The sequence below is a fragment of the Thamnophis sirtalis genome, unplaced genomic scaffold (genome assembly GCF_051295495.1).
Source record: "Thamnophis sirtalis isolate CommonGarterSnake01/CBP01778 unplaced genomic scaffold, rThaSir2_p1.2 scaffold_5, whole genome shotgun sequence".
Lineage (NCBI taxonomy): Eukaryota > Metazoa > Chordata > Lepidosauria > Squamata > Natricidae > Thamnophis > Thamnophis sirtalis.
The window spans coordinates 119,267,493-119,295,456 of record NW_028261385.1 but is presented as its reverse complement, the minus strand read 5'-3'; the positions used below and the strand labels follow the sequence as shown (position 1 = coordinate 119,295,456).

General features: G+C 39.3%; 1 protein-coding gene across 2 annotated transcripts; it reads left to right on the top strand.

Annotated features, from left to right (window-relative positions):
• Positions 1-155: 155 nt before the first annotated feature.
• Positions 156-27,964, top strand: RHAG (Rh associated glycoprotein). Of its 2 annotated transcripts, none has more exons than XM_087716753.1 (10): positions 156-343; positions 7,378-7,561; positions 12,881-13,031; positions 15,337-15,484; positions 16,772-16,938; positions 20,781-20,918; positions 21,769-21,887; positions 23,356-23,429; positions 25,057-25,130; positions 27,764-27,964. In XM_087716753.1, exons 1-10 carry the CDS (start codon positions 184-186, stop codon positions 27,842-27,844), a joined length of 1,296 nt encoding a protein of 431 aa, XP_087572879.1. In that variant the 5' UTR covers positions 156-183; the 3' UTR covers positions 27,845-27,964. The 2 variants fall into 2 exon arrangements, with proteins under 2 accessions (XP_087572879.1, XP_087572880.1); XM_087716754.1 differs by lacking the exon at positions 156-343 and adding an exon at positions 5,197-5,442.

The window sequence follows — 27,964 nt, the reverse complement described above, 5'->3', positions numbered from 1 at the left end:
AAAGATGAATAAGAAAAAAGTTTTCTAAGCAGGAACCATTTAGTAAACTTAAGTACCTCCTTCAGTAGGCTTGACGTTTTACAAGCAGGAGGTTATGCTATGTCATTATGATGCAACCCAGCTTAAAACAAACAGCAAGTTGCTGGAGTTGTCCTTATCATTTTTTGCCAAACTTCAGCAAGGATGCCCCGTTCAAATTCTTTCTCCACCAATATGCGGATCAGGTTCCCTGTTCTTGCCATTTGTTTGCAAGTGATCATTATCATTTTATTTGGAATATTTGTGAGATATACACCAGCGGACAGATGGACCCAGCCATCAACCAATATGGGATTGTATCCAAGTAAGTGATGCCATTGGTTAATAATCTATAGTAATCTATATTAGCAATCTAATATAAATTTAGCTGTCTTTTGGGTGGTTCTAACACTCTGCATAATTTAATTAGGAGCTTCTTGCACTTTCATTCACTGTGTACTTCGTACATCCTATACTTGGAGGCACAAGTCTCATTCAAATGCTAAAGTTTCCTTCTGAGGCAAGCAGGTCATTCTGAATAAGCGGTATAATGCAAAATAATGCTTACATGCAAATATGAAATACTCTAATGGGAAAATGCATCTGCTAATTTTGTTGTTAGCTAACTAGCCACTTGACATATTCTTTCTGAATATGTCTTAATTTCCCATTACAGGAAGTTCACAGAATTTTATGAGAGGGTATGTGTTGGAATTTGAATTTCTCTGACACCTCATAGCCCGCCTTGGACTCCTATCTTCCACCTACTTAGAGACATCTGCTGACTTGCAGATTAAAACAGCAAGGATATCTTACCACTTACTGGAGTAAGTGTCCCATGTGTTTTTGGCACAATGGATCAGGGGAATTCTTTATTTCTGAAACTGTAAGATCCACAAATAAATTCTTACAAATTATGTTGAAGGAACTTCATGCTCCTGTAGTCTGGTACCATGTCTATGTATTAATGTATGCCATTAGTCATTAAATATGGTAGGATAAATATTTACCTAAATTTTTACTATTTAGGGCTAATGTTGTAGGATGCTTTGCATATGTTTTTACGATATTACTACTCAGATTTATTATTTTTGTTGTCTTTGTTGAATGGGGATTCATTGTGTGAAGAAGGATGAACCTACCGTACTTATAGTTGGTACAATTCTCTTTTGAATGGAAGGAACAGCACTTAAGCCATGTGTAGGCAAACTCCCCTTTGAGTCAATCTATATGGATATGTGGTTTGCTTGGCAACAAGGCATAAATTACTTGAGAGACCGCCTGCTGCCAATCACCTCCAATAGACCGATCAGATCCCACAGATTAGGCCTCCTCCGAATTCCATCCGCTGCCCAGTGCCGACTAGCGACCACCCGGAGGAGACCCTTCTCTGTGGCTGCTCCGGCCCTCTGGAACGAGCTCCCCATGGAGATTCGAACCCTCACCACCCTCCAGGCCTTCCACAAAGCCCTTAAAACCTGGCTGTTCCGACAGGCCTGGGGCTAATGAGCTTTTGTCCCCCCTCGAATGGTATGGTTGTTGTGTGCGTTTAAATTGTGTATTGTTCTGTTCGTCTTTTTTATTCCTTATTTGTACCCCCCCCCCCCCGACTTGGATTGTGAGCCGCCCTGAGTCCCCTTTGGGGAAAAGGGCGGCATAGAAATTCAATAAATTCAATTCAATTCAATAAATAATTTGCCATGTCTTCTTTTAAAACTATTTTCAGTCTTAGGTCGTCCTACTGATTTCCCAATCAAATATGAACAAAATTTGACTCTGCTTAGTTTTTCAACTAAAGTTGGCCAAGTTTAATTAATTAAACCAAAACTTTAGTGTAATTTGGACATTTATCCTAAACAAGTTCTCATTGATCCAGGAACATACAAAAAACTAAATTACAACACTTTAGAGGAAATGTTTTTTTCAATTTCCCCACCTTTACATGTGATATAGTAGCTTCAGACATCACCAGCCAACACTGGAATAATAAATTTTATGTATCTGACATACCTAGATTGGGGTTTAGGTTGCAATTTTTCTGAGAAGTTACCTTATATGAAATGAGACATTCCCTGTATCAAACCCAGAACTATTTTTTCTGTTTGATGATGCCTTACCAGGATCTCAACCCAAACCTTTTTTAAATTTCTTGCTACTTATTCCTTCTAAATGAAGAAACTATAGATAGAAGATACATTCTTCTGTTTTAAAATATATATTTTTCATTCCCTCCCCCTCCACTTCCATTCAATTGTATCCAGTTCTCAGACTGCCTGGACAAGTCTCTGAGTTTTGCAGTTCTCTTGGAAAGGTTTGCTATTCCCTTTTTCTTAGGGCCTGAGATAAAGTGACTCACTCAGCTGGCTTAGTGTCTAAGGCAAGACTAGAACTCATGGTCTCCCAGTTTTTTTAAACCTGAAGTTTGAACCTCTACACCAAACTGGCTATTAAATATAGAACTCCCAAATTCACTATTTTTAAAATCATTGTTAAAAAAGTGGAAGTGTTATTTTTGCATTAATACATGCATGACTCTTCCAAGAACAAATGACCTCAGATCTAGACAAGTTTCATTCTATGTGGTAATGATTGCTTAAGACTTGTCTTATCATCAAGACTTTATGTACAAACCATCTTGTAATTTTCTGGAATTACATATACACACATACATACATGCATACATACACATAAAACTACACACACACACTACACTATATATGCTGGTCTTGTTGTATTTGGGTCTTTTCAATCTTACATGGGATACAACAAGACCAGCATACCTATGAAAACAAATACACACACACATACACACACACACATACATGCAGGTTTTGGCGTATTCAGATCTTTTCCCATGTAAGATTGAGAGTATCTTGACAACGTTTCGATGAGGTCCCACTGGTCATCTTCAGGCTGGTGCCTTCGGCTTCGTGCTTGTGTGAACAAAGCGTGATCGGAGCTGCTGTCTTTCTAAAAATATTGGGGTGTGTGTGTGTGGAGTGCTGGCTTTGCTGCTGTAAGGGCTGGGCAATGGGCTGTGTGATGACATCCTGAGCTCTATTGTAGTGATATCCTGAGTCCTGTGCTGAAGCTGAAATCCTGTGCTGAAGCTGAAGGCATCAGTCTGAAGATGACGAGTGGGACCTCGTCGAAACGTTGGCAAGATACTCTCAATCTTACATGGGAAAAGACCCGAATACGCCAAAACCTGCATACCTGTACCCGTGAAAATCTACAAAAACAAACACACACACATACATACATACATACATATGCACGCACGCACACACACACACACACACACACATGCTGGTCTTGTTGTATTCGGGTCTTTTCCCGTGTAGATTGTATGCACACAGACACACACAATTTGATAATTTCTGATAAAGAAAATGCTCTGTAAGGTTTTTATATTAAGACGTATTCTGCTTCTGTTCATAGTTCTTTAAATTGAAGCCACTGCAGCCATCTCCCTCTCTTTCTCTTTAAATATAATAAATGTTGCCTCATTTTCTATGGTGTTTACAGTGTATACCGTAACCTCGCTTTTTTGTATATGTTTAGATTTTCTAAACCAGATTTAGATTGTCCATCCTTTAAGACTCGTGGAATGCAACTCTCAGAATTCTAGGAGTTGAAGTCCACAAGTCTTAAAATTGCCAAGGTTGGAGATCCCTGGTCTAAACTATTATCTAAATACTTTACAATGCAGATGATTATGACCATCAATTGCCACTGTGTGAAACTGCACACCTTAGTGAGAATTTGGTGTTTGGGCCTACAAGTGTTACCAATATGCAGTGAGGCACTGGAAGAAATGAGAAATTGTGAACAACTACCTGCCTTCAAAAAATAGTTTAAAAAGGAAGAAAAAAAGAAAGTGCCCAGTAATTTAAAACAAATTTTCTTCATTCAAATCTTTTAGCTGATTTTTCAACACATTTTATTGAAAGCAAGGTCAACTGATTTTTTTCCTGTCATCTTTTAAAAAAAAACACCAAATGTAATACAGTGGCTGCAATGAAATTTGTGCACGGTAAAAAGGACAAAGTTAAGCTAAATAGTTAAATACAGAATGCAGGAAAAGGACTGCTCAAAGACAAAATGTAAAAGAGGAGAAGTAGATGATATAAGCTGATTTGGGAAGATACTGTGATAGACTTGACTGCGGAAAGATGAAGTGGATGACTTGAGGATTTGAACAACCATCCCTGAAAGAATGATGGAGAGTGATTGCAGATGCTTCCTCCTAGGCATCAGAATTGTGAAATATCATCTCTTCAAAGCTGAGGACAAGTGGAATCTGGAAGAATGGTGATTCATAGAGATGTTTGAATATATTAGAGCAACTTGACACAAGGAGATGTGGATGGAAAAGAATAGTGGCTATGAAGTTACTTTGTCAAGATCAAGCACAGGAAGGATAAATAGGTTGGATGGGGTTGGATGCTGAGGATGAGAAGAAATGGAATAAGTTAAGCATCCCTATATGTTACCTAAAAGTAGGAGGTGTAGGGAAGTAAGGAAATAGAGAGAAGAAATAGTATGAGTGATGAAAAGATAATGTGGGAAGCAGAAATGTTATCCTAAAGAAGGGTGCATTGAAACTTGAGGCCAATCAATGCTTCCAACCTTCTAGTTCTCATCTTGGCAACAAGGTAGTGGGGATTGAGTGAACTCTGAATTCCAACTCTACCTGATTTGATCATCCTTGTCTTGGGTTTGAGGGCAAACCTGGTATGTACAACAGAGCCTGAATAGGTGAGGAGGAAGTGTTATACTACCTGAAATGTGTTCCTCTGGTTACCAAGCACTGAACCAGCCATGACTTTAGGAAAAGGAAGGATGGATAAGTATGACTCTGATCTGGGATAGGTCAAATTTTATGCTGCCTAGGGTCACTTCATGTGAGATAAGTGACCACATACATTTACTAAACAAATTCATGAAAATAGATATGTAAATAATTGGCTGTGAATTCTTACTCATAAGCTTAGTGTCAACTCTCTGTGTTGACATTCCACGCAGAGCGTCGGCGGAGCCGGATCTCAGATTACAGTAGCTGGGTTGAGATGAATGAAGCTATTGGATAATGTGATTTATTGACAAAGACTGAAGGGAAGGAAGAAACACAGGGCAAAGTTCAAAAGCAGATAAAGAAAGCTAAAAAGATGGCTGCGAAAAAGAAATGCCTAATGAAGAATGCCTAATGAAGCTGTTAATAAATCACTGCTTTTTGTATTACAATATTGGGTCGCTTATTATGAAGCAGGCATCGTTAGGGTACTTTACACTTAGCCTCATGGGTTGAAATTGCACTGGCCTTATTGCTGCACAGCTTCATCCCTGCCTGAGTTGCTGAACCTCATCATAGAGCTGGCATTGAAGTGCCCACCCTATTGGTTTTGACAGACATCTTGAGGGGTGAGTCCAGATGTCTCATGGTTACTATGAACTTACAAACCTTGTCTTCCATGATCATGGGTTCAGATTATGATGGGGTCAACATATTTCAGAGTAACTGAAATATGACAAGAGATATTTTCCACAATCCCTTGTCATAATCAGATCATTCTCTGGTTTAGCTGTCAGCCAATGCCAATGACCTCTATAGGAAGGATGGACCCATTTGATTGACCCACCCTAGGTGCATAGTGAAATGGGTTTGCAAAGATTATTTGGGGATTATTTCAAATTCTGCTCACTGTACCAAGGAAATACCGTGGTTTATCAAGGAGATCCAAAATATGAAACTGCAGAAGAGATTATAAAGTTGCAGTCTACATTGATGCTGATGAAGAAGAATGTGACTGAACATGTGGGAAGATATAATACCATTTGCTGGCTCCAGTTATGGTTTAATTACTCTTATGTAAGTCAAATAGTAGGAGGGGGGCATAGAATGGAGAGAAAAGAAGATAGCTCTGCGGAGGTTGCAGATATTTCACTCAAAAATATACGAAGTATCTTCATTCTGTGTAGGAAGCCAGAAGGGAAAGAAGACAGGAATGATGTTTGAAATCAAGACAGCAGAAAGCTCTGGTAGTAGGAAGACTACTTATGATTTTAAAAAGTGCCACTGAAGGGAAGACAGATTTTGTGCAAAGAACTCCTGACCATCAGTTAACAGCTTGGCCAATATGGAGCATGAGAAGCTGGAAGTTTTGCTTCTGAGGGAATCTCCCAGTGCTTTTGATGCTGTTCACAGGGGTGGGTTCCGGCAGGTACTACTGCCAGTTTGCTCATGAGCGCGCACAGTGTGTGCATGCACAGTACAATTAAAATTGTTCTGTGAATGCGCAGACCTGAAAAGCAAGATGGCAGCACCTATGGCGCCACCCAGAGAACTGGTTCGTGGATGTGGCAGGCCTGGGTAGCTGCTGGTTCCAGCGACCCAGGCTGCCAAACTACTAACGGTTTGGCCGAACTGTTAGGAACCCACCACTGGATGTTAATGATGGCTTGGAAGGTCAAGAAGAGTCGAAGTTGTGAGAAGCAGTTTGAAGACTAGAAACGAGACGTCGGATGGGAGAGGAGAAGTATTACCCAAGACTCTGTGTCAAGGCAATTACAGTGAACTTATTTGCGAAGGGAGCAGTTACAGTTGGGTTGTATAAACTTGTTATGGCATTTAAAAATATTCTGCACCTCTAAGGTGGGTCATTCAATAGCCCAATGTGTTTACAGTTGTTCCTGTGCCTCTTCATTGCCTATTTGCTGTTTCTTAATAATGCAAATAAAACTCTACCAAGTTCTCACTTGAAAATGGGATTTTTTCTCCCTTACTCAATATCTCTAAAAGGGAAAGAAATTGTTTTTATTGCTCTTAAATTACACCCACTTAAGATCACCACCCTCTTTCAGGATAATCCATTCCATTCTATTACCCCCCTCATTTGCTCCTGAAACTATCAGCACTTCATGGCCACTGAATGTAACTGTTTCTTATGAGAGATTTTTTTTTTGTAATAGATGAGGAAAGGCACTTTATGAATATTTGTACTACATAAGCAACCTACCTCCCTCTTCCTTCCTTCCTTCCTTCCTTCCTTCCTTCCTTCCTTCCTTCCTTCCTTCCTTTCTTCTTTCCTGCCAGCCTGCCAGCATGCCTGCCTGCCTGTCTGCTTTCCTTCCTTCCTTCCTTCCTTCCTTCCTTCCTTCCTTCCTTCCTTCCTTCCTTCCTTCCTTCCTTCCTTCCTTCTTTCTTTCTTTCTTTCTTTCTTTCTTTCTTTCATGATAATGTTACCAGAAAGAACTGTCCCATTTAAAATTTTGAAAAAATTGGAATGAAGTTACCAGGAGAAATTTATTTACTAATGCTGCCTATCATAATATTTTTCCTCATATTTTTTCCCCTAGTCTTTCAAGATGTTCATGTGATGATATTTATTGGGTTTGGTTTCCTGATGACCTTCCTGAAAAAATACGGCTTCAGCAGTGTTAGCATCAACTTCCTCATTGCTGCCTTGGGCCTTCAGTGGGGCATCCTCTTACAAGGATTTTGGCACATGGTATCAAATAATGTCCATAATACCATTGAAAGGTAAGGAGCATACCCTGGGAAGCACAAGTGACTTGAATATTAAGATTGGTTACCAAGAGTTTCCTACAAGTGAATTTCTAGTAGAATTGCCAGAAGTGTTGTGCTACAGACAGCACTGTGGTATAAATCATAGTGAGCTAGAGATGGTGAATGGTGTAAGATTACCAAGTATATTTGTCTTAAAAACACTATGTCCCATACCAACCACTTCAGATGTTCAGTCCTTCTAAGGATTTTTAGACTTATTTCCTCCATCTGAGATAGAACCTGTGGTATCTAAAGAAATCTAGGAACCCTAGTTAAGGAACACATTCTCTAAAGAAATATTGCTTATACTTCTTGGCTTTTAGCAAGGGTAGAAAGCTCTGACTCCACAGACATTAATGTATTGAATTATATCTCCTAGAAGCCATAGCAGAGGTTACAGCAAGTTGTACTTCTGCAATTTTAAGGAAGGCCTTAAAATTCACCACCCCTAATTTAAACACTAAGTAGGTAAACAACAAACAAACAACAAAAAATAGAAACAACACTAATATTAAGTAGCACATTTTAAGCCTTTCATTGGTTTGGCTACAGCCCAATTGTTTCATTGGACTTTATGGTTTAGAAATTTCAGTGGTGAATGAAATTGTATTACGAAAGCTAGAATGCATATATCCTGACTATGCAGAGAATTTCAATTGGCAATTTAGCAGTTGACACATTGATTGCAGCTTATCTTTCCCCCTCCTTGAGCCAATGCCTACCCTTCACTAGGTCCACAATTTCAACCTGTCACTTTTGTGGGGTGGACGCAGAGGTGGGTTCCTACCAGTTCGCACCTATTCGGTAGAACCGGTTCGTCAAATCTACCGAACCGTTTAGAAGCGGTTCCACCAGTGGACCCGGAAAGCAGGCCCTACCTACAGAAGAGGGTCCAAATTTTTTTGAAACCCACCACTGGTCCTTGGATATGATTATTCTACACTATCATGCTCATATTTATAAAACTCAGTGCCTCTGTGAAAGGTAAGGATGACTACTGCGTTTGTGGTGCAATCAGAACATTGCGTGTGTTGAAGTTGTTTTAACGCAAACCAAAGATGCCTTTTAAAAAACAAGTTTACATCATATTCTTATGCGTGCCAGTGCTGTGTGTGAGGTAATTTAAGGTGGTTCTGACAAGTGTCGTCGGCATCTTCATATCCGGTCACATGGGCGGCAAGCCACTCCCACAAAGGAGGCCACACCCACAGAGTAGGTTCGAACAATTTTTGAAACCCACCCCTGGGTGGACGAATTGTTCTGTTCAGATCTGTAATTTGTGAAAATGAATCTTGCAAATCTCCCCTCCTTTACTTTTACTTTCCAGAAAACTAGTGAGAGTCCCTCCTGAAATGCTTCCCATGTCTCTTTTGTTTCTGTGGGCTGAGATAACTCTCCCATGATGGTCGCTTAGTCTGCAGCTCTTCTGCCTATCTCTCCATATCATTTCCATGAACCACAGCAAGGTCAGGAAAAGGGCTCAGCCCTAAGGGTGGCTTTTGCATCCCATAATGTTATGGAAAGAACTAAAATATTTCCCTCACATTTCACATGAGACTTCACAATAATGTTAGAGAGCAAATAGGTCTTCCAGCATTGATTCATATGTTAATTCTTGATAATGGATTGAATAGCTTTGTGCAATTCAATTTTTTTTTAAAGTATAAAATCTATGAAAGAGTATATTTCTTCAATAAGCAGCTAAAATTAGTTTCACTTGGGGGTGTCTATTATGTATTCTAATGTGATTGTCTGAATTTCCTGAAATGTTAATGCTTTTTATTTTTATTTTTGGAGTCCAAATCTATCACGGCTGAAAGGAGTGTAAATGGTATCTTGCCTCAAGGGGGTGCTATGTTCATTGAATTTCAACAATGTTTTTGCTAAAAAAAAAAAAAAAAGCAAATCCTTTGTTAGGAAAAAATATTTTCTGAAATTGAAATGCAGGATGCAGTTCTCTCCAGCTAGTAATTTCACTGTTATGACTATCACATATATTAGCAATAGGCACTTATTTATCTTTGACTATTTCATGCACTTTTTAAAAGCAAGTTATTGCTTTCTAAATTTAGAGGTAGTGTTGTGATCATCAATGTACTATTGATATTGTCATATCATGTAAGAAAAAACCTGCCTAGTTTTCTAAATTAAAAACATTAGTCAACCCTTTCCGCATGTCCAGATAAGGGCATTCTTAGTTTACACAAAACTTTTCCTGAAGTTAATTATTGGAAGGTGGTACACGCTATCCCCATGATGGCGAACCTATGGCATGCATGCCACCTGTGGCATGTTAAGCCATTTGTTAGGGCACATGAGGTGTTGCCCTGTCAGCTCCAGTGTGCATGCACATGCTGGACAGCTGACTTTGGCCTTCTTTTAAGGCCATTTTTTGCCCTCCCAAAGGCTTCCTTCCTTCTGGAAAAACCAGAAGTTTGGGAATAGTCTTCTGGTTTGCTCGTAGGGCCCTTTTTTGCTCTCCAGAGGCTTCATGAGAGCAAAAAATGGCCCTACAAGCCACCCAGAAGTCACTTCCGGTTTGGCTGTAGGGCTGTTTTTCACCCTCCGGAGCCTTCAGGAGGCTTCTCTGAAGGCTCTAGAGGGCAAAAAATGTCCCTATGAGCAAACCGGAAGTCACTGTTCCCGAACTTTTGGTTTGGCCCTAGGGCCATTTTTTGCCCTCTGGAGCCTTCAAGAGCATTCCCTGAAGGCTCTAGAGCAGTGTTTCTCAACCTTGGCCACTTGAAGATGTCTGGACTTCAACTCCCAGAATTCTCCAGCCAGCGAATGCGCCTACGAGCAAACTGGATGTCACTGTTCCCAAACTTCCGCATTGCCTGTAGGGCTATTTTTTGCCCTCCAGAGGATCTAGGGGGGGGTGGTGGTAGGGGGAGGAAGGCTGTTTTTGCCCTCCCCAGGCTCCTAGAAAGCCTCTGGAGCCTGGGGAGGGTGAAAAAAGCACAACAAAAGTGGGGGAAAGCACTGGTTGCATGCATAGCATTATGGGTGTGGGCATGCCCATGCTTGACCCCCCCTGCGCTCCCCCTGCTTTTGGCACACCATCCAAAAAAGGTTAGCCATCAGTGTACTATACAGTATTCTGCAATAAATTTCCGGTGAATAAAAAGAATTGAAGACATTTCCGGGCCTCATTTTTCTAAAAAGACAATGAAATAGAAAAAATTCTGCATCAGATTATTTGCAATTATTAAAAACCTGTTTTAATAAGGTATTAGAGCCTTGTCATCACTTATTAAGCCAACATATGGTATTTTTAAATCTCTATTCACTGATTTTCTTTCAAGATGTTCAGAAGCAGACCAAACATGATAACAGTTTTTTTTCTGCTGCTGTTCCACCTCAACTTTTTCCAAATTTTCCTTATAATATCTTCTGCAGTACAGTATTAGCAATAGCACTTAGACTTATATACCGCTTCATAGTACTTTATAACCACTTCTAAGTGGTTTACAGAGTCACCATATTACCCCCAACAATTTGGGTCCTCATTTTACTAACCTCAGAAGGATGGAAGGCTGAGTCAACCTTGAGCCATTAGGGATCAAACTCCTGGCAGTGGGCAGAGTCAGCCTGTGATGCTGCATTCTAACTACTGCGTCATCATGGCTCTTCAAATGTAAATTCCAAGGCAAAGAAGCACTTTATAAGAGAAATGCAGAAAGAGAATAAAAAAAGAAAGAAGGCAGTTCTGTACTTTTTATAATAACTTGTTTTGGCATCCAACTTTTTTATGGTCAAATTGCTCATTATTTGTTAAGAATGTATTATTTACACATTTTCTTATGGCTTTAATACACCATCAGATAATGAATAAGAACAAAAGTACTCATCCTAAGAATAAGATCCTGAGCTCCTTACCTTCTATCAACTTAAGAGTTTACTATAAAAAGATTACAGAGAAGCAACTTCCTACAATTAATAACTTTATTCTGGATTTGCTATCGTATTCAATGAGAAAGAAAGAAAAAGAAAGAGGGAAAGGGAAGGAAAGAAAGAAAGGAAGGAAGAAGAGAAAGGAAGAGGAAAAATAGAGAAAAACAGAAATGAGAGGGAGGGAAGAGAAGAGAGAGAGACCCTATTCCCACAGAAAACACTGAGCCATGAAATCTGGGTAGGCATGTCTGGGGGGGGGATGTCATGTGACTGGGTGGGAGTGATGTTGAGTTGGCCACACCCACAGGTTTTGTGGCTCCCGGTGTTTTCTTTTCTGTGGGAAACGGATCCAAATGGCTCTTTGAGTGTTTAAGATTGCCGACCCCTGTGCTACACAATGCTTCAAGACAAAATTTCATTTATTTGTAATTAGAAATAAATATTTCACAATATATAATTACATATTGTTTTGTGATTAATCACTATGCTTTAATTATGTTCGATTTATAACAATAAAAATACATCCTGCATACCAGATATTTACATTGCGATTCATAACAGTAGCAAAATTACAGTTACATAGTAGCAACAAAAATAATTTTATGGTTGGGGGTCACCACAACATGAGGAACTATATTAAAGGGCCGCGGCATTAGGAAGGTTGAGAACCACTGAGCTAGAGACACCAAGCTCGATTTAAGGAGCATCCTGCTAACTGAAGTCACAGTAGATAGCAATAGCAATAGCTTTTAGACTTATATACCACTTCATAGGGCTTTCAGCCCTCTCTAAGCAGTTTACAGAGTCAGCATATTGCCCCCAACAATCCGGGTCCTCATTTTACCCACCTCGGAAGGATGGAAGGCTGAGTCAACTCTGAGCCGGTGAGATTTGAACAGCCGAACTGCAGAACTACAGTCAGCTGAAGTAGCCTGCAGTGCTGCATTTAACCACTGCACCACCTTGGCTCCCTATGTAGTATGACACCAGGGCTTGGAAAAGTAACTAGGACAGTATTGACCCATCAGGGTTTTCATGATTCTCTGTCTTAGAATACACAATTACAAAACTTTCCTGAAAGCAGAATTTATTCATTAAGTTTTAGCTCCTCTTTTCTTTCTCTCTACCTCCGGTTGAGTTTACTTATATGTTAATCAATATATTCAGTCAATGAATAGCAAACATACAAAATTTATCACTTTGAGATAATACGAATGGATTTCTTATGATTTTAAAACAAATAAAAGCAATAATTCATGAAGCCAGGATAACCATTTTAAATAAAAAACATGAATAAATAACATTTATTTTGCATCTTTATGTACTTTATTAATAGTCGTTATCTGAAAACATATATAACCTATATGTTTTTATTTTTTTTCCTCATTAAATCAAAAGTATGATAAATGCAGACTTCAGCGCAGCAGCTGTCCTGATCTCGTTTGGAGCCATCCTGGGGAAAACAAGTCCAGTTCAGATGTTGATTTTAACAATATTTGAAATTACTATATTTGTATGCAATGAACATCTTGTGGTGAATGTGCTAAAGGTAGGAATTTTCTGGCTTCTATTTTACTGTGATCTATGTGTCATTTTATAAGGGGACACTGTCTTCTAGTCACCTTTTTATTTTTGGTTTGTTGAGCTTTAAGACCTTCTCTGACAATGACTACATTCTTCTCTGTCTTGCTTTGAAAGAACATTTTGATTTGAGTGCTGCATTATATTTCCATGAAATGGAAATGCTCAGTTCTGAGAAATTGTATGAGTGTTTTGTCTTTTCCCCCATGAGAACGACCCCCCCCCCCCACAGCATTAATGAAAAAAAAAATCCACTGGATGAAAATTAACCAGTAAGAGGGAGATGAAGATTAAAAATCCACCAGGTCTATTCCACTCTGGATTAGGGAATCACCAGACAGTTTTTAAAAAATATCCAGGATCCATTTCCATTTCATAATAGAATGCATTAAGAAAGAATCAACATTTCTACAGACTAAATTAAAGAAACAATTCTCCTCTTTACAAATCTGCCCTCTCCATGCCAAGTGTTTCCAGCAAGAAAAGGCACTTCCAACAAATCCAAGAAATGGATAACTCTAGAACTTGCTAAGTAATTCCTAACCCATCTTCTCTCAACCAACCAATATGTCTCCCAGTTTATTTACTTATCAAATTTATATTATCTCACAAATGTGACCCTGCCTAGCATAGAAAAAAATAAAAATAAATATAAAACAACAATTAAAACAAATCAACATAAATATAATTAAGACCAAAGGAGAAACTTACACACAATACAACCATGAAAGCTGAATAAATTAATTAAATTGCTTCAACATAGTAAACCCAATCAAATATTTCAAACATTTCAGTTTGATTTCAATTAATCCCCATCTGGATTTTTCCCCCCTGTTCAATCATGTCCAATTCTTGGAGACTGTTTGGACAAGTCTCTGCATTTTTCTTGGCAAGGTTTTTCAAAAGTGATTTGCCATTGTCTCCTTCCTAGAGCTGAGAGAAAGTGACAGGCCCAAGTTCACCCATCAAACTTTGTGCACAAGCTGGGCTTAGAACTCATGTTCCCCCAATGTCTAACCAAATTGACTCTTTCAAGTCTGATATTTTCTGGATAGCTTATGTCAATTTAAAGCAGAAATAAAGGTCTGGTCTTTAATTTTAACTGTTAGTTCTAACAATTTAAAGCTAAGTCCTAGTGAACTTAAATATGAGCCAGCAGTGAGCTGCAGCTGCCAAAAAAGCCAGTGCAATCTTGAACTACATTAACAGAGAGGTAGAATCAAGATCACATGTAGTATTAATACCACTTTATAAGGTCTTGGTAAGGCCACAATCGGAATGTTGGATCCTGTTTTGGTCGCCATAATTTTAAAAAAATGTTGGGACTCTAGAAACAGTGCAGAGAAGAATATCAAAGATGGTTAGAGGCTGGAGGCTAAAACATAATGAAGAATGATTGCAAAAATTGGGTAAGTCTAGTCTAGTGAAAAGAAGGACTAAGGGTGACATGATAAAAATGTTACAATATTTCAGGGGCTGTCAGAAAGAAGAGGGGGTTAACCTATTTTGCAAAGCACGAGAAGGTAAGACAAGAAAAAATGCATGGAAAGTAATCAAGGAGAGAAGCAACCTAGAACTAAGGAGAAATTTCCTGACAGAACAATTAACCAGTGAAACCCTTTGCCTTCAGAAGCTGTGGGTGCTCCATCACTGGAGGTTTTAAAGAAGAGATTGGACAGCCGTTTGTCCAGAATGGTATAGGGTCTCTTGCTAGAAGACCTTCAAGGTCCCTTCCAACTCTGTTATTCTGTTATTCATTTAAGGAGTTCCAGTAATTTCAGTGACCTACAGATGGCACCAATGCTCTATCATGAACCTATTACGTACCTTTAACATGCCAGATGTGATAAAGAAAAACAAACAAACAATCTGACTTACTAAAGAAGGACATTGTAAACTGTACATATAACTGATATCATCTAATATCCAAAACCAGCCTCTTGGCATTAAGCAGAGTAAGAGAAAAGGAAGCAAATTCTACACACCTTTTTGCATAACTGCTCTGGTACAATGACACCCCTGCTTCAGACACTGACACACAGATGCAAATACATATTTGTTTATTAAAATCCATATAGGCATATATCCAGAGCCATTGACTGAGATGGGTTGCTCTAAAAATGCAATAAATAAATACAGAAATAAATATTTGCTAGTGTGAATTTACTTATTTATTTAAATTAAAATGTGCTGTCCGCTGTTTGTTTGGAAGGCTATGGTGGAATAGTGATTCATTGTAGCTAAGTGCTGATCTCCACACTAATATTTTGCAGGCCACAGATACTGGGGCATCCATGACCATTCATGCTTTCGGAGCTTATTTTGGGTTGGCTGTAGCCAGACTCCTCTACCGGCCAGGCTTGAAAAATGGACATCCTAAAGAAGGTTCTGTTTACCATTCAGACCTATTTGCTATGATTGGTGAGTGTGCACATTGTTTGGTAAATTCCATGGAGCCTTTTTTTAACTAATTAATTAACTTGTTTTTAATAACATTTTAATAATCTTGAACTGATCAACAAATCACAAAATAAAAATGACTGTAATAGCAACAATCAAATATCAATCAATTAAAAGCAGCATGTATAGCCCTTCGTGTTGAAATGTTGGTAGAAGGAAGTGAAGAAGAGGGGAGGAAAACCTCGCATCCCTCCGTAGGCCACAGTTGCTACTTCTATGGAGTTTTGCCACATTGCAAGGGGTGGTGGTGTCATGCACTCCATGCATTTGCGTATATAGGTTATGTTTTTCTGAACTTTACCTGTTTTCTTCTAATTAGACAGGCTCTTCATTCTTCCAGTAGATGCCTTTTGTCCTAAATGAGACATCAGCACTTAATAAGTGATCTCAAAGTAACTTTGACACAGATCCATTATCGTTTGAATGTTGTGTTAAAGATTGAAAACATGGCATGTAATGTAAGCAGCAAAATTTCCCCCCAAAGCTATAAAAATGAATACTCAGACTGTTTATATTTACAGCAGGAAGTCAAAGCTGCTTTGCTTCTACATCTACTGTATATCTGCCCAATTTCAAGTGATACAGGTAGTCCTCAGGTTATGACCGATCATTTAGCAACCATTCAAAGGTATCACTGGGCTATTTACAACCCAGATTCAAAGTTACAATGATTCACCCTGCAATCACATGACCGAACTTCAGGTGTTCACTAACCAAGCTATATCTATGGCTAATTGCAACATCCTGCAATCTCATAACTGTTTTACAGCAGTTTTGCTATAAACTAGCATTTACTTCCATTTTTTGGCAAAACTGCAACCATAGTGAACCACTGGTTTGTTTAACAACCACAGCATTTGTTTAACAACTGCAGCATTTGTTTTACGACCATGGCATTCCTTTAATGATTGTCACAAAAGAGGTCATAACATTCGGTTGATCACACAACCAAACCGTTTACAACCATCGCAACTCATAATCACGATAGACAGATTCCATTAAATAGAGGACTCCCTAAATACGAACCTGTTAAATTTTGTGTAGTGGTTAAGGGCTAGGCTAAAAGCCTGGAGTCTGTGAGTTTTTGTCCTGCCTTAAGCACAAACCTAGCTAGGTGACCTTGGGCCAGTCCCTCTGTCTGAGCCCTATGAAGCAGGCAAGGGAAACCACTTCCAAAATTTTGCCATGAAAAGAGGCACCAAGCCAGGCAGTTGCCAGGAATCAAGACTGACGCCTTTCCTTTTTCAGGTACTCTTTTCCTTTGGCTTTTTTGGCCCAGTTTTAACTCGGCCATTGCAAAATCAGCAGAGGAGCAACAGAGGGCAATCATGAACACATACTTCTCTTTAGCAGCATGCACCGTTACCACATTTGCTTTCTCTATTCTGGTTGAACACCGAGGCAAACTGGACATGGTAAGTATTGCCTTGAACTCCTGCGATAGAGGTCTACTTAAACTAACCAACACGCCTTATAGCAGAATAATAGAGTTTCTCAAAAGATTACTACATCTTATTAATCCAAGCCAAGCTGTTCCAACTTCAATTTTATAAAAGCACATGAGAACATATGTCTTCTACAAAAATACTGTGTGGTACACTAGGCTCAAAAAGTGTATATATATATATATATATATATATATATATATATATATATATATATATATATATATATATATATATATATATATATATATATATATATATATATATATATATATATATATATATATATATATATATATATATATATATATATATATATATATATATATATATATATATATATATATATACTTAAAGTCACAACCCCTGGTATGCCCAAGTGTGGGAGGAAGGTCACACTTCCACTCTCTGTCATTAGGCTCGTCACAAGAGTCCATCCAGACAGAAACCCAATATTTTTACTGTTGCCTTTGTTATATTTGTGTTTTTATTTGTGCTGATAAATAAATAAAGGAAGACTAGTATAGATTCTTCCTTTATTTATTTATCAGCACAAATAAAAACATATATATATATATATATATATATATATATATATATATATATATATATATATATGTGTGTGTGTGTGTGTGTGTGTGTGTGTGTGTGTGTGTGTGTGTGTGTGTGTGTGTGTGTGTGTGTGTGTGTTTGTATTTGTGCTGATAAATAAATAAAGGGAGACTAGTATAGATCTATTTCAAGCTATTTAGCTCTCATCAGCTAGCCATACCCTTACTGGGATTCGAACCTGGGCTGTATTACATATTAGGCAGATGTGTTAACCACTAAGCCACAGGCTCTCCTCCGTTATCAGCTGAGCCAGGGAAATAGGTATATAATTAGTGTCACAACCCCTGGTATGCCCAAATATGGGAGAAAGCTCACTGCTTCCATTCTCTGTCTATCGGCTCGGCACAAGAGACCATCGAGACAGAAACCCAATATTTTTTACTGTTGCCTTTGTTACATTTGTGTTGTATTTGTGCTGATAAATAAATAAAGGAAGACTAGTATAGATCTATTTCAAGCTATTTAGCTCTCATCAGCTAGCCATACCCTTACTGAGATTCGAACCTGGGCTGTATTACATATTAGGCAGATGTGTTAACCACTAAGTCACAGGCTCTCCTCCGTTATCAGCTGAGCCAGGGAAATAGGTATATAATTAGTGTCACAACCCCTGGTATGCCCAAATATGGGAGGAAGCTCACTGCTTCCATTCTCTGTCTATCAGCTCATCACAAGAGACCATTGAGACAGAAACCCAATATTTTTACTGTTGCCTTTGTTACATTTGTGTTGTATTTGTGCTGATAAATAAATAAAGGGAGACTAGTATAGATCTATTTCAAGCTATTTAGCTCTCATCAGCTAGCCATACCCTTACTGGGATTCGAACCTGGGCTGTATTACATATTAGGCAGATGTGTTAACCACTAAGCCACAGGCTCTCCTCCGTTATCAGCTGAGCCAGGGAAATAGGTATATAATTAGTGTCACAACCCCTGGTAGGCCTGCATTCAGTTATGGTCACCATGATGTAAAAAAGATGTGGAGACTCTGGAAACAGTGCAGAGAAGAGCAACAAAGATGATTAGGGGACTGGAGACTAAAACATATGAAGAACGGTTGCAGGAACTGGGTATGTCTAGTTTAATGAAAAGAAGGACTAGGGGAGACATGATAGCAGTGTTCCAATATCTCAGGGGTAGCCACAAAGAAGAGGGAGTCAAACTATTCTCCAAGGCACCTGAGTGTAGAACAAGAAGCAATGGGTGGAAAATAATCAAGGAGAGAATCAATTTAGAATTGAGGAGAAATTTCCTGACAGTTAGAACAATTAATCAGTGGAACAGCTTGCCTCCAGAAGTTGTGAATGCCCAAACACTGGAAGTCTTTAAGAAGATGTTGGATAGCCATTTGTCTTAAATGGTATAGGGTTTCCTGCCTAGGCAGAGGGTTGGACTAGAAGACCTCCAAGGTCCCTTCCAACTCTGCTATTGTATTTGTAAAGTGCTTCATATCTTGCATAAGCAAAGCATCTCTCTCCTGGACAGCCTGGAAAGAAATATGTCTGCTTTAAATGTGGCATTAATAATGCACTACTTGATAATTTGAATAATTAAAGCAGCACTTTTTCATAGCTCATGCAAGCTTGAAAAAAAGGTGCACTTTAATGCATTTTCTCCCAGAACACTAATTTCTGAAAGTATCCTCTTCAAAGCAGATAGAAACACGAGCATTTGAGAAGTGGCTAAAAACAATAAAAACAAACAACACCTACTTGAGCAAATAAGTTTCAGTCTGCACATTGGATCAAGATGTGCAATGACCAAATTCTTTAAGTATACTTACTGATGACAATGTTTTGCAAAATATTGTCATTCCCAATATGAATCTGCCCAGTCCTTAAGATTGGTCTATGTGGATGCTTCTGTAATACATCACACACAGGGTCTTCTTGGTGATGGCGCCTTAATTCTTGATTGCTTTCTGAAGGAGGTTCAAGCAAATGTTTGCACTTTTGTTTTGTGATTACTGAACTTCAATTGAAGGTAGTTTCTGCTGTTTTAATTTGTTATTTCTCATTTTATTTCTACTATATATTTACATTTGTTTTCTGTGCTATTTATTTCAAGTAGTGTTTTTATTATTATTTTATGGTAACCCTTTTGTTTTCAAAACTCTTTGTAAAAGAATGGACTTGATTTGGTGCCTCACAGGCACCCTGCTATTAAAGGCTTGAAGTGCAGGCAGAAGGGGGAGGATGAAAGGACAATAAATAAAACTGTGTGTGTACATGATGGGAAAACAGGAGGTGAGAACAGGAGGTGCAGCATCCCACAGCTAGGCACCATGAGAAATATGTAGATTACCCCCAAACATCTCAGTGTTCTCAAAATGACTTGGCAAGCTCCAGTTAACTAGAAATGGACTGGTCACAGGGGAGAGATGAGCTGTGTGGGGTGTCTGTGTGTCTTGCGAACACGGCAGAATTCAGAGCTGGCTTGATTTACTGCAACCTACACCTTTAGAAAAAAGAACCCTTTGCTTTAACCAAATGGAGTCAAGGGCCTTTTCCCCCCCAAGGAATCGGATTGGGGCAGGTCTGACAGTAGAGCTCTTGTACTTCAATAACAAGGATCATAATAGTGGCTACCCTGCAATTACACAGATTTGATTGATTGATTCTATACCATCAAGTCAAGCCTGATTCTTAGCGACCATACAGATATCACAGGGATAGGAATAGCCAAATCCCAATGACCACCGATTACAAATCAACAGGATTGTTACTACAATGATATCACTTGGATAATGAGATTTCATTATTTTAAGTCTGTGCATATTTAACATATATGAAACTCCCAAGTTTCATTTATAAGAGTTAAATCAGAAAACAAATTATATATAAGGTTGATGAGCCACTACCAAGAAGAGAGCATGTATTCATAGAATTTAAATTAGTGGCAGGTCACATATTCTGTATAGATCAGTTCTAGGCTGCTTCTCTAATAAATGAAACTTCATCAGTAGAAATACAGATTTTTGGTTCTGGAGGTCCATGGGTTGACCTGGTTCTTATAAGGCAGTGTTCTTATGTGTCTTATTTCAAGGGTCATACATAGAGGCCATCATGAACTGCTGCACAATTCCTATGGTACACTCAGATCATTTGAAGCAAATTGATATCCTGTGCTTCAGCCAAAAATCCTTTCCCTTGGCATTAGGGATCTCCTCTTACTGGTCATATTTTATGTCTCCCACAGGTACACATTCAAAATGCCACCTTGGCAGGTGGTGTTGCTGTGGGTTCATGTGCTGATCTGGACATCTTGCCTGTTGGGGCTTTATTAATTGGTAGCATAGCAGGAATCATCTCAGTTCTTGGATATAAGTATTTATCTGTGAGTATTTTTTGTAAAGAAAAGTAATTCTAATACAGTTATTCCCCTGCCTAGCTAACTCCATTTTCTATATTTCCATTATTTTAAGCCATCTTCATTAGAATTCTGGCAGTTGTAATTTACTACTAGGACACCTTGTTAGGGAAGGCTTAACTAATAGATACCAGCCTTGATATTTGCACATGGTTGCATGATAGTTGCATATGGGTATTAAGGAATCTCTTCTGCAAATTGCCTTTTTCTCTCCTCCAGTTTCCCAGGGTTTGTCAGATTTCTATCATAGGAAGCATGCTGTGTTGGGGACAGAGACCCCACATAGTGAAGAGCTACTTTCAAGACACACTTGATAGATGGCTTCTTTGGCTTCTTCAGCAAGCATCTGAAACCTTGGGTGGGATAGGCAAAAACTATACTGGATAGACTATCTTAAAATTACTCCAACCCTGAGCTATATTGGCATTATGGGGAATAATTGCATTTGGAAATATATTAGTAAGCAGTACAACCAGTATCTCTGAATTATAGTTACATGTAATATTAATATTATGCGCTGTCAATCAGAAAGACATCTGTGGAAGACCCTGATTCATGTCTGTTTAAGTGAGTATTGGGTTCTGAGCCTATTTTATTTTTCCAGTGAAAGACAGAATATTTGCATCCCATCCCATCTCTTTGTAGGCCAGCAGACTCAAATCAATGTTTCTCAAATCAAGAAACTGCATTGCAATATACTTACATATATTTTATAAAGCATGCTAGTTTGTATAGAATGGAAAGTGAAAAAGAAGACAAGCAAGCTTTATTTTCTTCTAAAGGTGATTACAAAATAACCCTTTCCCTCCTCTTCTAGCCATTGCTGGCCACACTGAAAATTCAAGACACCTGCGGTGTCCACAATCTACATGGCTTACCTGGGCTTTTGGGAGGTATTGCAAGTATCATTGCAGCTGCTGTGCAGGTTAACAGCAAGTAAGTTTTTTAAAATTCTATTTTACTGTCATTTAACTGACTAGACAGATTTATAGATCACCTTGAGAGAGACATTCCCATCAAGTAGATTGCAAAAATATTTCATTTGGCAATAGATCTTAAACAGTTTTACTCTGCCAGTAAAACAATCTGTATAACAAGATTGATAGTGATGCCTTGGCAAAACTAAAGAACAAGGCTCAGAATAACTCCAACCATAAAAGAATAACTAAGTTTGGTTGGTAACCAGTTTATTGTTTAAGTGGCCAGTCAGGGGTACTGGAATTTTACCAAGCCCTAGGCCAGTGTTCCCCAAATTTAGCAACTTTAAGATGAGTGGACTTCAACTCCCAGAATTCTCCAACTACAGTGGCTGTCTAGGGAATTCTGGAAGTTGAGGTCCAATAATCTGAAAGTTGCTAAAGTTGGAAAGCATTGCTGTAGGTCATTAATCATTCAGTAACATCAGCATAGCAGTGTCTGTCAGTCCTTTAGGCAGGAGGGGAACTGAAACTATATGAGGTCCTGAGGAATAAAAAATGGTAGGAAGAGGAAAGTAGAAATGAAAGAAAGTCCCTTGTGATTTGCATTCCTTTCTCATTCATCAGCCTTGCTCATACAGCATGTTCTTAGAGGAGTAAAAAACACTTGAACGGGGCCGTTTTGCAAACACATTGGCAGAAACAAAGTAGCTCTCTGCAAAGTGTTAAAGCGGTGTTCAAAGTCTTTCCTAGTAGTCTACATATGATATGCACTTCCACAGCTGTTTGTGGCTGGGTTAAGTAGGAGTGATTTTTGCGCGGCACGACAAAACCGCGCTCGTTAAAATCGCGGTGATAAAATCGTGGCGCTAAAGCCGCGATGTCATCACCGCACGTCATCACCGCCGCGACAACAGCGCGGCAACAGAAGGGCGCTTTAAAACGGCGCCGCGGCAGAAAGCCGACTTCAATTAAGGTAAGGGTTAGGATTAGGTTTAGGGGTTTGTTTTAGGGTTAGGTTTAGGGTTAGGTTTAGGTTTAGGTTTAGGGTTAGGTTTAGGGTTAGGTTTAGGGTTAGGTTTAGGGTTAGGTTTAGGGTTAGGGTTAGGTTTAGGGTTAGGTTTAGGGTTAGGGTTAGGGTTAGGTTTAGGGTTAGGTTTAGGGTTAGGATTAGGTTTAGCGTTAGGTTTAACGTTAGGTTTAGCGTTAAGTTTAGGGTTAGGTTTAGGTTTAGGGTACTGAGTGCTTGGGAATGCGCGAATTTGCCCTCCGCGATTATGTCATCGTGGTAGGGTCACGTTTTTCCTTAGCGCTTAGAACGGCGCGAATTAGTCTTCGCACTTATGTCTCCGCGGATAAGGGCTTCGCGGATTTGTGGTGGAACCGATTTTTGTGTGTACACATACATCTGAACAACCAGACATAGCTATCAAAGAAGTCTTCATGAGGTCTCCAGATGACACAAAGTTCATTTGTTCTCTTTACAGTATATCTGTTGGGATGCAGGCTGCTGCTCTAGGCTGCTCTGTTGCAATTGCTATGGTAGGAGGAGCTTTTACAGGTCAGTAAAATAAAGACATCTCCAGGAAATGGGGAAGTTCATGCAGATCACACTTCTGTAGATGAATGGATGGATAAAATGCAGACTTATATAGCATCTTTAAAAAAAACTGAATAAGAATTTGCAGAACTGTTCAGTGGTGGGATTCAGGCAGTTCGCACCCATTCAGGTGGGTGTTAAATTACACCCCTCCGCTATCAAAGTGGATCCTTGGCATTGGGCTGCAATGGAAGTATGGGCAATGGAGGCTGCTTTCCTTCTTTCTTCTCCCTGCTCCTCCTCCTTCCTTTGTGCTGGCTGCTCCATTGCTTGTTTCTCCATTTCAGTGCAGTGCCCAGGATTCACTTTGATAACAAGGCGGGGGGATAATTTGCTTGGCCAAACTAACCCCGCAGTCTCCCCTACATTGGGCCCAGCTTCAATCATGCTGCCAACTTAATTCCTTGCCCCTCTCACTCTTGCCCGCAGACTGATGAATTCCCCCTGCAAATAGTTCCATGGGGAGGGGGGAATCCCTCCCTCCTCTTCCTCCCAATTCTTCACCTTCCCACATGAGATCTTGGGAGCATCAACTCCTTATTTCTATGGTAACCCCCTCCTCATTCGTCAGAAACCTTGCCTTTTAAAGGAGTCATCCAGAAGGTTGAAATAGCTGTGAGACCAACATGCAGACAAGCACCCTTGGAAATAGCCTTTTGGCAAAGGGTAGAAATTTAACAACCAGGTCGCCCAGGGTCAGATTGGTATCACGGGAGGCTCGTCCTGCATGTGAGGTGGAGCTGGAGGATGAGGATGGGCTACGCCTCCCACGAAAGCCAACCTGACCCTGGGTGAACCAGTTGTTAAATTATTTGAATCCCACCACTGGAACTGTTCCTTCTTAGGTGTTTACTTAATGAAATACACTATATTGCCAAAAGTATTCGCTCACCTGCCTTTACTCGCATATGAACTTACTGTAAGTGACATCCCATTCCTAATCCATAGGGTTCAATATGACATTGGTCTACCCGTTGCAGTTATAACAGCTTCAACTCTTCTGGGAAAGCTGTCCACAAGGTTTAGGAGTGTGTTTATGGGAATTTTTGACCATTCTTCCAGAAGCGCATTTGTGAGGTCACACACTGATGTTGGACGAGTTTACGTGGCCTACCACTTCGTGGCTGAGTTGCTGTCATTCCCAAACACTTCCACGTTCTTATAATACAGCTGACAGTTGACTGTGGAATATTTAGGAGCGAGGAAATTTCACGACTGGATTTTTTGCACAGGTGGCATCCTATCACAGTTCCATGCTGGAATTCACTGAGCTCCTGAGAGGACCCATTCTTTCACAAATGTTTGTAAAAACAGTCTGCATGCCTAGGTACTTGATTTTATACACCTGTGGCCATGGAAGTGTTTGGAACACCTGATTCTGATTATTTGGATGAGTGAGCAAATACTTTTGGCAATATAGTGTAACATGCTATTACAAGTAATGCATTTTTTATTAGAAAAATAGAGCATTATTTGCAGGAGTAGAACACAGTTGTTCTTCTGTTTTTTGTATTTTGCAATCTATGTCTCTTATTATAGAAAATTTTCCCATTGATAACCTTCAATGTGTTTCCTCCTCATCATACAGGATTAATAATAAACTTGCCTTTCCTGGGACAGCCACCTGATCAGAACTGCTATGATGACTCTGTATATTGGGAGGTAGGACCCATTTCAAACAATAGAGAAGAATTGCAGTTTATGGGAACATATACACATTTTTTTCCACTAGGATGTCTCTTAGCTTCTGATTGTTATCACATAGAATCACATTTTATCACCTGATTCTTAGAATTGGTTCCAGTTTTTGTTTTGCTGAATGCAGAATTGGAAAGATGAAGAGTTGCTTATGTTAGGATCAACTATATAGTTATATTCTTTTCACAGTTTTGCTAGAATTATTCTGGGCTGAAAACAATGTGATGAGTCAAATTTTTAAAATGTTTTTACTGTTATGCCATGTTCATCCAGATTTCGACAGCACAGATGTGGTACTATAGATCTTCTATAATCAATGCTTTTTTTCCTCTCTCTCTCTCTCTCTCTCTCTTTCTGTCTCTTCTAGCATATGTTTTCCCCCAATTTCAGAGTCCTCTTATTCCTTACTATTCTGCCCCTTTGTGCATTTCAAGGTTGTTCCAACTGCTTTTCTCTCTTTCCCATTGTCTTATTTTTCTGTTTTCTTTCAGAAACCCATTTCTTAATATACTGTTTCCATTTCTCACAGAACTATATTTCAAAGCATGCACATCATCTTATTTATATACACACAGAGACTTGAATCAATGAACACACTGGCTTCCCTATAGCTGCAAACTACATTTTTACATTTCAAATGTATCATGAAGGGTGGAGGGGTTTTAAACTTTTCTTCTCTGTATACCAAGTGTCATGTCAGGTCCTGTTTTCCCCCTACTGGTACTAGTCAGAGGTGGGCTGTACTTATGTTCACAAGCGATTTTCTGGTTGTGAGCATGTGTGTACACACAAGCTTTGCTCACACATACCCCTTTGTGAGTGAAATGGAGCTTCAAAGAAGTAGATAATCAACTCAGGCAGCTCCAGTGAGTAAAGCAGGGGTGGCACGAAACTCAGCGAGGGCAGAGGGAATGATCCAGAAAGTTAGTTATAAATGGATAGCTTAACAAAAGGGTAGGTGGGCGGGCCCAGCCAGCAATCAAAAGTAACCATGCAGCACTTCACCACTGGTACTAGTACTACTCTTCTTCTTCCTCCTCTTCCTTAAGTACAGAAACATCATATGAATGATATGAGGAACAGGATATGGAGTTTGTTGTCTTTAAGTATTCCTGTTCTCCTTCTTTTCCTATACTTCCTCATTCCTGATCTTGCTGAATTCATCAACAATGGCATATGTGGCTCAATGCCATATATCATCTAGTAATCTGTTCTGACCCCCTCCTCCATCCAGTAACGAATGCCGAGACAAGCTTAACTGGAATGTACTTTAATTAGCAAGATACCAAAACCTCGGTGGCTGAAAGCCAAGCAGAACAAACAGATAAGGACCTTGGCAGCAACTCAGACAAACTCAGGCAGCAATAAACACAGATAAGGCTTGGCAGCAATCCAGCCTGCCAAGCTCTCAGTACTGTCCTCTGACATTCAATCCTGCGTTGACTTCTACAAAGAGGGCCGTGTGCACAAGTAGCTTTTATAGTTTGGAGAGGAGCCTAATAACCACCAGTTGAGCGCAATTACCTCCTGTAATTGTGTAATTGTTCCTGACGCCTAGTAGGTCTTCGATGGCGTGCATCCAGGAAGAACTCACTGCTGGCTTCTGGATCACTCTCCCTTGTCTCCACCCCACTGGTCCAAGGCTCAGGCACAACCTGGTGGCCAACCAGTCTCTCTGCGCTTTGCTCAGAGTCAGAACCCTGTCCAGGGTCCTCCACCTCCTCCAGAGCCGACTCAGAGGGCCCCTCGCTGTCGGAGTCTGGTGGCAGCTCCAACGGCACCTGCTGGGCCACAACAGTAATCTATGTGGTTTTGCAACATAAAACTCTGCTCTAGATGATGGCCAGCTATTTCTCTCTGGATAAAATAGACTTACGTCACCAGTAGTATGATATTATCAGGTTTTGGGATGAGGTAAAATTTTGGCCTACTTTTAAATAAATATTTTAGAAATTGGGCTGTATTTTTATCAATACCAAGAAAATAGCTTAATTACACCTCCTGGAGGCTTAACATAAGTATCTGCAGTTTAAATTGATATATGTGTGTTTTAAAACACAACTTTTCAACAATGTGGTTTTGGGAGACCAAGACCAAGGAAGATATAAGTATGCAGAGGATTGGGTTGCATAGTGCAACGGTCTATCTCTTCTTGAGATGTTTCCAAAACTTTAAGTTAATGTTTATTTCTAATGACAATCATGTTCCTACAGAGATGGATATAAAAGGGAGTAAAGGATGGAGAAGGATTTATTTCATCAATTTGACAAATGATCAAAATATATAGACCAGAAACATGAGAGGCAATTCTTCATCTGTATCATGAGTAATGGTGCAACTATGGTTACTTTGATATATTGATATATTAAATCACCAACCTGGTATAAAAGAGGTACAGTCATAGTGGGACATTTCCTCAGCAAATTCTCATTCAATTAATTTGGGCTTATAAAGTTAACAATGGCAGTTCCCAATGAATTATGACGTGGGAGAGAGGAGAAAGAAAGAGGCCTCAGTTAAATTCAGTTGGGATAAAATTGTGTCAGATAGTTAAGTATCACCTGCTTGCATAAATCTCTGTATGCTATTCCTTCTAGATTCCCATTGAAGGAGGAGTTCCTCTTGGAAGCAATACAGATTATGAAGAGGATCCCAGCAAACTCACTGTAGAAGCATAGGAAGATATATGCTCATTTTTTCCATATGATGTTTTCAATATCTGATAAAATATCCATCACATGTTATTTTTTCTTTCTATTTTTATCTTGTTGCTGAAAAATAAAGCCAGAAAAAACCTT